Genomic DNA, 12,831 nt, shown 5'->3' on the forward strand with positions numbered 1-12,831 from the left:
CATTGAAAAGAACAACAAAATCAAGTTATTGGAGTGGCCATCACAAAGCCCTGACCTCAATCCTATAGAAAATTTGTGGGCAGAACTGAAAAGTGTGTGTGAGCAAGGTGGCCTACAAACCTGACTCAGTTACACCAAATAAATAAAAGCTGAAATAAATCATTCTCTCTACTATTATTCTGACATTTCACATTCTTAAAATAAAGTGGTGATCCTAACTGACCTCAAACAGGGAATTTTTTACTAGGATTAAATGTCAGGAATTGTGAAAAGCTGAGTTTAAATGTATTTGTCTAAGGTGTATGTAAACTTTTGACTTCAACTGTGTATATAATTATATATACTGTGGTAAAAAAAAGTATGTGATCCCTTTGGATTTACCTGGATTTCTGCATAAATTGGTCATCAAATTTGATCTGACCTTCATCCAAGTCACAACAATAGACACACACAGTGTGCTTAACTTCTTGATGCACCCATCCCATTACCGGGATCATTTTGGTCAACATCCACTGAATTGCAGAGCGCCAAATTCAAATTAAATTACAAAAAATATTTAATTTTCATGAAATCACAAGTGCAATATAGAAAACCACAGCTTAGCTTGTTGTTAATCCACCTCTCGTGTCAGATTTCAAAAAAGCTTTTCGGCGAAAGCATACCAAGCATTTATGTAAGGACATCTCTCTCAGCAGACAAAACATTACAAACAGCTAGCAGCCAAGTAGATCGGTCACGAAAGTCAGAAAAGCAATAAAATGAATTGCTTACCTTTGATGATCTTCGGATCTTCGGACACAATAAATGTTCCTTTTGTTCCATAAAGATTATTTTTATATCCAAAATACCTCCATTTGGTTGGCGTGTTATGTTCAGAAATCCACAGGCTCGAGCGGTCACGACCGGGCAGACAGAAATTCCAAATAGTATCCGTAAAGTTCATAGAAACATGTCAAACGTTTTTTTATAATCAATCCTCGGGTTGTTTTTACAATATATAATCAATAATATTTCAACCGGGACTGTAGCTTTTTCAATAGGAGAGAGAGAGAAAATGTCTGCTCCAAGCTGTTGCACATGCAAAACGCTGCTGGCACCCAGCCATACAATGACGCGATGTGATCTTTTTCGCTCATTTTCAAAATAAAAGCCTGAAACTATGTCTAAAGACTGTTCACACCATGGGGAAGCCATAGGAAAGGGAATCTGGTTGATAAACCTTTTAAATGGAGCAAAGGCAGGCAATGGAACAGAGAACTTTCAGGAAAAACAGCACTTCCGGGTTGGATTTTCCTCAGGTTTTCACCTGCAATATCAGTTCTGTTATACTCACAGACAATATTTTTACAGTTTTGGAAACTTTAGAGTGTTTTCTATCCTAATCTGACAGTATATGCATATTCTAGATTCTGGACCTGAGAAATAGGCAGTTTCATTTGGGTACGTTTTTCATCCAAACATCAAAATACTGCCCCCTACACTCAACAGGTTAAACTAATAACACACAAAATATAGTATTTTTCTCATCTATATTGAATACATAATTAAAAAATTCACAGTGTAGGTTGGAAAAATTATGTAAAACACTAGGCTAAGGATTTCTCCTAAAGATCATTGGAGTCAGGAGCCAGCTAACCTAGAGTCCAATCAATGAGATGAGATTGGTGATGTTGGTTAGAGTTGCCCTGCCCTATAAAAAACACTCACAAAATGTGAATTTGCTATTCACAAGAAGCATTGCCTGATGTGAATCATGCCTCGAAAAAAGGAGATCTCAGAAGACCTAAGATTAAGAATAGTTCACTTGCATAAAGCAGGGAAGGGTTACAAAAGTATCTTTAAAAGCCTTGATGTTCATCAGTCCACGGTAAGACAAATTGTCTATAACTGGAGAAAGTTCAGCACTGTTGCTACACTCCCTAGGACTGGCCGTCCTGCAAAGATGACTACAAGAGCACAGCACATAATGCTCAATGAGGTTAAGCAGAATCCTACAGTGTCAGCTAAAGACTTACATAAATCTCTGGAACATGTTAACATCTCTGTTGATGAGTCTACGACACAAACACTAAACAAGAATGGTGTGCATGTGAGGACAAAACGAAATAAGCCACGGCTGTCCAAAAAAAAACATTTCTGCACGTCTGAAGTTTGCAAAAGTGCACCTAGATGTTCCACAGCGTGGCTGGCAAAATATTCTGTGGACAGATTAGACCTAAATTGAGTTGTTTGGAAGGAACACATAACACTACAGTATGTTTAGAGAAAAAAGGCATAGCACACCAACATCAAAACCTCATCCCAACTGTAAAGTATGGTGGATGGAGCATCATGGTTTGGGGCTGCTATGCTGCCTCAGGACCTGGACAGCTTGCTATCATCGATGGAAAAATGAATTCCCAAGTTTATCAAGACTTTTTGCAGGAGAATGTCCACCAATTCAAGGTCAACATAAATTGGGTGATGCAACAGGACAACGACCCAAAACACAGAAGTAAATCAACAACAGGATGGCTTCAACAGAAGAAAATACGCCTTCTGCAGTGGCCCAGTCAGAGTCCTGACCTCAACTCGATTGAGATGCAGTGGCATGACCTCAAGAGAGCGGTTCACACCAGACAACACAAGAATATTGCAGAACTGAAACAGTTTTGTAAAGAAGAATGGTCCAAAATTCCTCCTGACCGCTGTGCAGGTCTGATCCGCAACTACATCAAATGTTTGGTTAAGGTTATTGCTTCCAAAGGAGGGTCAACAAGTTATTACATCCAAGGGTCACATACTTTTTCCACCCTGCACTGTGAATGTTTACAAGGTGTGTTCAATAAAGACATGAAAACATATAATTTTTTGTGTGTTATTAGTTTAAGCAGACTGTGTTTGTCTATTGTTGTGACCAATTTAAGCAGAAATCCAGGTAATTCCAAAAGGTTCACATACTTTTTCTTGCCACTGTATATTCAGTACCAGTCAAAGGTTTGGACACACCTACTCATTCCAGGATTTTTCTTTATTTTTACTATTTTCTACATTGTAGAATAATAGTGAAGACATCAAAACTATGAAATAACACATATGGAATCATGTAGGAGGATGTGTGATGGTGTGGGGGTGCTTTGCTGGTGACAATGGCCCAGCACACCTCCAGGCTGTGTAAGGGCTATTTGACCAAGAAGAAGAGTGATGGAGTGCTGCATCAGATGATCAGGCCTCCACAATCCCCCGACATCAACCAAATTGAGATGGTTTGTGATGAGTCGGACCGCAGAGTGAAGGAAAAGCAGACAACAAGTGCACAGCATATGTGAGAACTCCTTCAAGACTGTTGGAAAAGCATTCCAGGTGAAGCTGGTTGAGAGAATGCCAAGAGTGTTTAAAGCTGTCATCAAGGCAAAGGTGGCTATTTGAAGAATCTCAAATATAAAATATATTTTGATTTGTTTAACACTTTTTTTGGTTGCTATATGATACCATATGTGTTATTTCATAGTTTTGATGTGTTCACTATTATTCTACAATGTAGAAAACAATAAAAATAAACAAAAACCCTTGAATTAGTAGGTGTTCTAAAACTTTTGGCCGGTAGTGTACGTACAAGAAAAAAGACAATTGTAGAAGACAAAAAAAATCGTCATAATATAGAAAGCGACAGATCTTGGCAAACGTAAACGTGTGTCCGTTCTTTTTACTATTACAGGCCACCTACAGACTGAGGCCGGTAACACACGCATATAAATGCAGTCATACACAGTTCATGCTCACGTGAAATCATATCATAAAACAGATGTATTTTTTTTCTCTCCGATTTTCTATTTGTCTTTATACATTTTTACACCCAAAAATATGTTTCATTTGTACAAACTCACGCTTTGTTTTAAATGTGTGGATATGATAACCTAGCAAGGGAAGAAAATCTGGGATGTATAACAACATGGATGTATATTCTTACACAATTCACTGCACTTTATGGTAATAGAATAGAAACATCATATATTATCTGTTATCAAATCTGTAAGTGACATGACAGGTTCTTTACATTCTCAAAGTGCCATGGTTCAGGTTGGGGACAAGGGGGCAAGGAGAGTTGCGGGGTAAAAAACAACGTTGAACAAATAGGAAATAAGATAACACCAAGACAACACATAGTCCTCTGACAGTCAATGTCCTCCATCCCCTTTACGGGAACACATTGCCAAAGAGTTCCCTTTTAGCCTGCAAAAAGCTCCACAATTGTCATCCTGTCCCTCCTTTAATCAGAATCATCATTATGAAATGGATCAATCTCTCTTTGCTGTGCCGAACACAGGAATCCGCTCCATCTCTTCTCATCGCTGCGTGAGTCAGTTGTTGTTTTGGTTTGGTGTCTCTGTTATGAACTCCATTTCCACTGGGCACAGACGTAATTTCAACGTCTAGTTTTGATTTACATTTGGTTGAGTTGTGAATACAATGTGAAATGAACAAAAAATATCACCATGACATTGGATTTAGGTAAAAAAAAAAAAATGTAAAAACAAATAAATAAATTCCCTTACAGTTTTGGGGGGGATTGAAATGATATGGAAACCAGTTTTTGCCCAGTGGGTTGTTGTCCATTGTTTTTTTTCTCATCCTTGGCTGGCGACTCAGATCAGAACATCCTCTCGGTGTTGAAGACCCTCAGCTTGGTCATAAAGTTGAAGTAGATGAAGGCCAGGCAGACGAGCAGGTTCTTCATCAGGTAGAGGAGGGGAGTGACAAAGCCGAAGAAGGCGATGAGGCCGATACGCACAAACAGGAAGGGCAAATCCTGCAGGGCCACGCCTAGTGATGATAGCAGGGGACTGTGGGGCATGACAACCAGCCGCAGGCACGACAGGTAGCTAAAGATGTAGATAGGGAACACCCAGCCCGAGTAGTAGACCGCTGGGTGCCCAGCCACCCTCACCATCTCCACTGTGTCCATCCAGAACAGAAAGCTGTCCACAAATACCTCGGCTCGGGCATCGCTGGCACACAGGAAGTGCAGCGGCCCTGTGTACGCATTTGGTGAGACTCCACGGTCCACCGACGTGCTGACAGAGTGTGCCGAGCGTGCCGAACGTGCTGAGCGTGCCGAGCGTGAGCTCAGGCCTGAAATGCTAAACTGTCTCCCTGGTATCTGGTTACCTGACATCCCCTGGAAAGTCCCATTGGCCTCTGGTCGTGAGCCCGCCCCGTTCTGGTCCTGCCCATTTGGACCACCAGGTTGCCCTGGTTGTGCAGGTTGCCCGGGCACAGCTGGCGTTACGGGTGACGCAGGGTTTGCTGGGTTTACTGGTGTCACTGGGGTTCCACGTAGGTGCTCCACGTGTGTGAGGACATTGGAAGGGATCTCAGCATCTCGGTCCAATTCATTAGCTGGACGGAAAGACAACAGCACATGAGTATGTTAGCCGTGACTGAATGACGCAGATCAGAACATCTCATTATGGCACAAACATGCACACCGCACAGCCCAAAAGTGTAGAACACAGGACAATACAGCGACGGTCTCTCTGGGCTCTATGGGCACTATATTTTACCATAATACAATAGCATTTCTGATCAGTGGAAAATGACAGGATCTGGTTATTTCCTCTAATAAAGGGATTCCAAGAAAGTGACAGCCGTCCTTAGAACAGGTAATGGTTTTTGCCAATTCAACACTGTGTTACCAAAAATCAATTGGGGGGGTTGTACAGAGAATTTCCTGTTCATTTCCTGAGATACATACTGTATCTCTATATAGAACATATCCTCCGATAGTGTACACTATTGTTGTCTTAATGAAATTAGTCGTGAGTTGGCAGAGGATCAGGCAGTATTCAGACTACAGTAGCTAGCTAGCGTTCAGTTAAACGTGTGTGCAGAACACAGAGCTTTTTGCACTCTCACCATGTCCAGTGAGTCGACAGTGGCGGATCCTCTCCAGGATATCGATGCAGATGAGGGAGAAGAGCATCAGCGACACGGGGAGCTCTGCGAACGTGTCCTGCCTTATACTGTTATTGATCTGCACCTGAGAGAAAACAATGATCAAAACCAATCTGTGATTTGAATCAGATGACGTTGACATTTTAGCAGACTCTTATCCAGAGCAACTTACAGTTAGTGCATTTATCTTACAATAGCTAGGTGGGACAACCACATCAGTCATAGTAAGAAAAATCTTCCTCAATAAAGTAGCTTTCATTACAATTTCTAGCCCTGATTGTGATCTAATGAAATGGTCATGTGCCGGTCTTCCCCTCCAAACCTTCTCCAAATGCTACATGGCACCCTATGAGTGCTATATACACTCTGTGATACTGGATTAGTGGGCTAATCACTTAGCTCTGGTATGTGCTTAACCCAGGACTACTTGCCTACAGGACACAGAACAAAAGAGACTGGGAGTCATCTGAGCTTAATTTATGGCTTCTCTTATGTGAAAGAGAGTAGATAAGCCAAGGACCTGAGGTCACCCCTGGATCTTCAGGAACCTCTAGAATGTGGGCTCATAGGAGGTGGGCTCTTCACAGACAGGAAGTGGGAAAGTGCCAGATGGACAGCTGATGTGACCAGGGCGGCTGGGACAGGAAGAGGAACTCAGCTGCTTATCAGTGGCCCCTTGGTCATAGGGCTGTAGATTGCTCCTCTGAGAACCTACATGTTCCTCTCAACTAGGTTTTCTAGACAATAGCGTCAAAAATAGGTTCATTACCCTAGGCTGTGATCAACACAGTGTACACTAGTGGCACCTGCTGGTAAAAATAATTTAGAGCAGCTAAATGATTATTTACAACGTCCCACATCCTGTGTAGCCTGTATGTAGCAGGCTTTTTGTCTTCTACCAAACCAATGGTTGTTCGATGAAACGATGCTCCGGACGTCATTAATCACGTGCTTCTGATAAAGTAATACAGGAGTCGGCACACTGCTTCGAAGTACATTGCTTAGCAATTTCGATGTATGCCTCGGAGATCCGGGATCAAACATACTATCGCTACTCTCAACTCATCAATTTTACCCCCTCCTCTCTCATAAGACCCCCGCTAGGACACCGCACTTCAAATAACTTCATTATCTCGTGGTTGTGTCATGATGGTACACTCAGGTTTTTATCTCGTAGATTTGTCCCTAAAGGGGTACAAATGCTTGTCACTGGGGTGGTACCCTGTAGTACGCCCTTTGTACCTTTAGTTAAAGATACATAATTGTACCCCAGTTCATACTTTTCTTACATACAGTCCATAGACACAAAAACATGCTTTTAGAAAAGGAAAAATAGGCCTTGATAGGGAACCACCACAGTAACACAGCCAATTGTTCCTTTAAAGTAGCAAAAGTGTACCTCTACCATAGACCACTTAAACTGGTACAACACTTCCACTCACGGGTAGCCAAAAAATAACTAACTGAAAACCACGCTCCCACTAAGCCATGCCTCCAATAAAATGTACTGGTGTGCCTTGCCTTTTCGAGTGAGTGGTAAAGTTACCACCCATGACTGTATTTGTTAGTAACAGAGACATGATTCATTCATTTTTAGTCCTGTGACCTTCACCAAGTGAGTTCCAAGATCAATGTCATCATTAAAATTAAACTAATTTGACTCTTTATACAGTGGTGTGAACCGCATAGCTTACATGCCACATGGTGGGTACAAATATGTACTTTTCTTCAATACATTGCTTTTATGGTAAGCAAAGGTACAGATCAGTACCATCCAAGAGTTAAGGGTACACAAAATACGTTTGTACCCTGGGAAACAGAAAATCCCAGAACCACACGGGGGGGACCTAGTGAATGACCTGCAGAGAGCTGGGACCAAAGTAACAAAGCCTACCATCAGTAACACATTATGCCGCCAGGGACTCAAATCCTGCAGTGCCAGACGTGTCCCCCTGCTTAAGCCAGTACATGTCCAGGCCCGTCTGAAGTTTGCTAGAGAGCATTTGGATGATCCAGAAGAAGATTGGGAGAATGTCATATGGTCAGATGAAACCAAAATATAACTTTTTGGGAAAAACTCAACTTGTCGTGTTTGGAGGACAAAGAATGCTGAGTTGCATCCAAAGAACACCATACCTACTGTGAAGCATGGGGGTGGAAACATCATGCTTTGGGGCTGTTTTCCTGCAAAGGGACCAGGACGACTGATCCGTGTAAAGGAAAGAATGAATGGGGCCATGTATCGTGAGATTTTGAGTGAAAACCTCCTTCCATCAGCAAGGGCATTGAAGATGAAACATGGCTGGGTCTTTCAGCATGACAATGATCCCAAACACACCACCCGGGCAACGAAGGAGTGGCTTCGTAAGAAGCATTTCAAGGTCCTGGAGTGGCCTAGCCAGTCTCCAGATCTCAACCGCATAGAAAATCTTTGGAGGGAGTTGAAAGTCCATGTTGCCCAGCAACAGCCCCAAAACATCACTGCTCTAGAGGAGATCTGTATGTAGGAATGGGCCAAAATACCAGCAACAGTGTGTACAGAAAACGCTTGACCTCTGTCATTGCCAACAAATGGTATATAACAAAGTATTGAGACACTTTTGTTATTGACCAAATACTTATTTTCCACTATAATTTGCAAATAAATTCATTAAAAATCCTACAATGTGATTTTCTGGATTTGTTTTTCTCATTTTGTCTGTCATTGTTTAAGTGTACCTATGATTAAAATTACAGGCCTCTCTCATCTTTTTAAGCTAACTAAATACTTTTTTGACCCATTGTATGTTCAAAATATTGGGTACAAAAAATGTACCATTATGCTCTTTATCACGCAGTACCCTAAAAGTTACCGTAAAATACCTTGTAAGATCATACTGTATGTGTACCTCTGAAGGTACATTAAGTGTATTTTGATCTACTTACACTCCAGGGAACAATATTGCACCCTTAATTCTAAGAGTGTAGACAATAGTCTGCATCGTGCTCAGTAGGGTTCGATATGCATGGAATCATCTAGACTGATTCGGAACTGGCACATCAGGTGAGTGGACTCTGGAACTAATCAAAAGCATAATTAATCTATTAATTAACTACCAGGGGTACCAGGGGTACCAGGAAACAAGCAATAATGTAGACCTGAAGGCCTGGATGTGAATACCTCTGAGTTAGAATGTCTCTCTGTAAGTGTCACTTTCATTTCAGAGGTAACCAACAGGTTGAGTGTCAAAGGTCACCTACAACGGTGAATCTAAGTCAAAGGTCACGGAAACTTGGACACACTGAGACGAGCATAAACAAATGATGCATAACACCAGGGTCACATGGTTTACCTCTGAGCTGGCGATGAGAAAGGCAAAGCAGGGTAATGTGGAGAGGATCACATAGACCAGTGCCACTGGCCTCCTGAGAGAGAGAGACAGAGAGAGAGGGAGAATGAAAGAGAGAAAGGAGCAATAGTTATAGGCTAGAGGTTATGAAAAAGGAAAATATCAATGCATTTGGAAATGCTCAATGTTGGCATGATAGACGTTGCACAGCTACTGCCAAACCAATTGCAGGCCAGTCGAGTCAGACACAGCACAGCTACCGGTCAGGTTCATGCCACACAGACCAGACAACCATTACTACACCGCAAGGCTCAGGACCAGAAAACACTGTGCTGTTATATTTAAAATCAAATCACATTTTATTTGTCACATACGCCGAATGCAACAGATGTAGTAGACCTTACAGTGGAAATGCTTACAAAAAATACAGCTACAGCTCAGACACAGCTCTTAGCATAGATTTCAAGCCAGGCCGCAGAACAAACAAACCAGATAGACCAGAAAGACACTCACCACTTCTTCCTGCCGACAAGAAACTTCTTATTTGTGAACACCATGTACTTCATGGGCACCCAGACCAGCAGGGCTGTGGAGGTGACATAGGCGATAGAGGAGGCCACGATGAGCCAGTAGGCGGTGCTGGCGTCGCCAGGCGGCTGCGCCATGCTCTTGACCCGCGCCACGATGAGGGCGAACCTTTGCATGACGATGAAGAGCGGCACGCACAGGCCTACAAACTGCAGAACCTCGCACAGGGCGAACTTCAGCGTCCTCCCCGAGGCCATGCTGTGGCAGCCCCTGCGCTGGCTAGCCCTCAGAGGGAGGGAGGGAGAGAGGGGGCTGTTGTCCGCAGTGAGGCGACCCCTGTCCCTCTGAGGGCTAGTCAGGCCTGAGCCTGTTGCATTGTCCGTGTCCACTAGCATTTTCCACACGCCACAGCTCCCGCTCGCTGTTCTGCCGTTTGCTTACACTGCACTAGGCATTGTGTACCTTTATCGCCGCAGTCATGACGGTGTGATGTGACTGCCCCGCTAACCTCTTTATATATGACTGTTGCAAACAATTTGTCTCTCTCTCTCTCTGGCCCTTCAAGGGTACTATATTTCAGAAAGAGTGTGACTCCTGGGAAGAGATGTGAAACCTAGAGAAAATATACCTATGGAGCAGAATCGTCAAGGACCACGCCAAACACTTGCAGTCCCATGTTATTTAAAGGAGCAGTGGAGAGAGCACACTCTTTTCATTTGGCTGTCCTGTGAGTTGCATGTTTATTCTGCCATGACTACACATCCCCATCTAGTGGTCCTCTGCAACACTCTGCCAGCAGTGTGGCACAACAGTGTTGGACTGCAACCAAAAGCCATAAAGCAGATGTAGAGATGATGTATCCCCTTCCAGACCAGACAGAAATGAGTGTAGGGGAGACATGAAGAGAAGAAAAAGGGAAGGAGGGAGGAATAGAACGCCTGGGAGAAGAGAGAGGAGAGATAATACACTTTTAAGACAAGCTCAATCAAGTGTTACCGATGAGAAATTGAGTTATATTATTAATAAATGCAGATTATTAGATTTCAAATAAAATCATAATAAAGAGTAACTCTTATTTGACTGAGAAGAGGTTATGAGAGCGATAATCCGATAGACAATCTGGAGTCGTGAACCTAACCATGCAAATGAACCTACTAAACTCAGCAAAAAAAGAAACGTCCCTTTTTCAGGGCCATGTATTTCAAAGATAATTCGTAAAAATCCAAATAACTTCACAGATCTCCATTGTAAAGGGTTTAAACACGGTTTCCCATGCTTGTTCAATGAACCATAAACAATTAATGAACATGCACCCGTGGAACAGTCGTTAAGACACTAACAGCTTACAGACAGTATGCAATTAAGGTCACAGTTATGAAAACTTAGCACACTAAAGAGGCCTTTCTACTGACTCTGAAAAATACCAAAAGAAAGATGCCCAGGGTCCCTGCTCATCTGCGTGAATGTGCCTTAGGCATGCTGCAAGGAGGCATGAGGACTGAAGATGTGGCCAGGGCAATAAATTGCGATGTCCGTACTGTGAGACACCTACATGCTACAGGGAGACAGGAACGGACAGCTGATCGTCCTAGCAGTGGCAGACCATGTGTAACACCTGCACAGGATCGGTACACATTCAAATATCACACCTGCGGGACAGGTACAGGATGGCAACAACAACTGCCGAAGTGACACGAGGAACGCACAACCCCTCTATCAGTGCTCAGACTGTCCACAATAGGCTGAGAGAGGCTGGACTGAGGGCTTGTAGGCCTGTTGTAAGGCAGGTCCTCATCAGACATCACCGGCAAAAACATCACCTATGGGCACAAACCCCTAGTCGCTGGACCAGGCGGGACTGGCAAAAAGTGCTCTTCACTGACGAGTCGTGGTTTTGTCTCACCAGGGGTGATGGTTACACTGAGGCCTGTACTCTGGAGAGGGATCGATTTGGAGGTGGAGGGTCCGTCATGGTCTGGTGCAGTGTGTCACAGCATCATTGGACTGAGCTTGTTGTTATTGTAGGCAATCTCAATGCTGTGCGTTACATGGAAGACATCCTCCTCCCTCATGTGGTACCCTTCCTGCAGGCTCATCCTGACATGACCCTCCAGCATGACAATGCCACCAGCCATACTGCTGGTTCTGTGCATGATTTCCTGAAAGATAGGAATGTCAGTGTTCTGCCATGGCCAGCGAAGAACCCGGATCTCAATCCCATTGAGCACGTCTGGGACCTGTTGGATTGGAGGGTGAGGGCTAGGGCCATACCCCTCAGAAATGTCCGGGAACTTGCAGGTGCCTTGGTGGAAGAGTGGTGTAACATCTCACAGCAAGAACTGGCAAACCTGGTGCAGTCCATGAGGAGGAGATGCACTGCAGTACTTACTGCAGCTGGTGGCCACAGCAGATACTGACTGTTACTTTTGATTTGACCCCCCCTTTGTTCAGGGACACATTATTCAATTTCTGTTGGTCACATGTCTATGGAACTTGTTCAGTTTATATCTCAGGTGTTGAATCTTGTTATGTTCATACAAAAATATACACATGTATTGTTTGCTGAAAATAAACACAGTTGACAGTGAGAGGACGTTTCTTCTTTTGCTGAGTTTATAATGAGACATGCACTGGGCAGACTTTAACACAAACATTGGCAATTATGGCCCGGGTCCCAATTGCATTTACGTGCATTGGGTTACTCTCCAGTGACCCTTTACTGGCTGTGAGGTATTCGCTAGCCGTGTGAAGACACACTGCTCGGAATAATAAGCATGTCACTATGTTCCTCCTGCCAATTCACTACAGCTAAAACACAAATACACCGTATGAATCAAACGTTAATTACCCCCCTGGTTATATTCTGCTGAGCATGCATGCTGGCTATCAGTTTCAGATGTTGATGATAGCCTCCCCTCCTCATCAGGTCAGGTGCATTCTTTGAACATGAGAACACACTTGGCAACAGATTACTCCAAGAAGGGGATGAGATGTGTGTGATTCAAACACTGACGTGTGAATGATGCCCGCGATCTCCACA

General features: G+C 43.3%; 1 protein-coding gene across 1 annotated transcript; it reads right to left on the reverse strand.

Annotated features, from left to right (window-relative positions):
- Positions 1 to 3,665: 3,665 nt before the first annotated feature.
- Positions 3,666 to 10,501, reverse strand: LOC110535008 (transmembrane protein 236-like). Its single transcript, XM_036936615.2, has 4 exons — positions 9,777 to 10,501; positions 9,267 to 9,339; positions 5,896 to 6,019; positions 3,666 to 5,379 (listed from the first exon to the last, which is right to left on the reverse strand). Exons 1-4 carry the CDS (start codon positions 10,184 to 10,186, stop codon positions 4,631 to 4,633), a joined length of 1,356 nt encoding a protein of 451 aa, XP_036792510.1. The 5' UTR covers positions 10,187 to 10,501; the 3' UTR covers positions 3,666 to 4,630.
- Positions 10,502 to 12,831: the final 2,330 nt, after the last annotated feature.

The sequence above is a fragment of the Oncorhynchus mykiss genome, chromosome 11 (assembly GCF_057628025.1).
Source record: "Oncorhynchus mykiss isolate SJ-2025 chromosome 11, ASM5762802v1, whole genome shotgun sequence".
NCBI lineage: Eukaryota > Metazoa > Chordata > Actinopteri > Salmoniformes > Salmonidae > Oncorhynchus > Oncorhynchus mykiss.

What these genes read in the sequence shown, in the direction of transcription:
- LOC110535008 (XM_036936615.2), bottom strand. Translation starts at nt 10,186, where the DNA reads ATGCTAGTGGACACGGACAATGCAACAGGCTCAGGCCTGACTAGCCCT. An exon ending in CTTGTCGGCAGGAAGAAGTG is followed by an intron (nt 9,340 to 9,776) that starts GTGAGTGTCTTT and finishes TCTCTCTCTCAG; the next exon opens with GAGGCCAGTGGCACTGGTCT. An exon ending in CTGTCGACTCACTGGACATG is followed by an intron (nt 5,380 to 5,895) that starts GTGAGAGTGCAA and finishes CTTTCCGTCCAG; the next exon opens with CTAATGAATTGGACCGAGAT.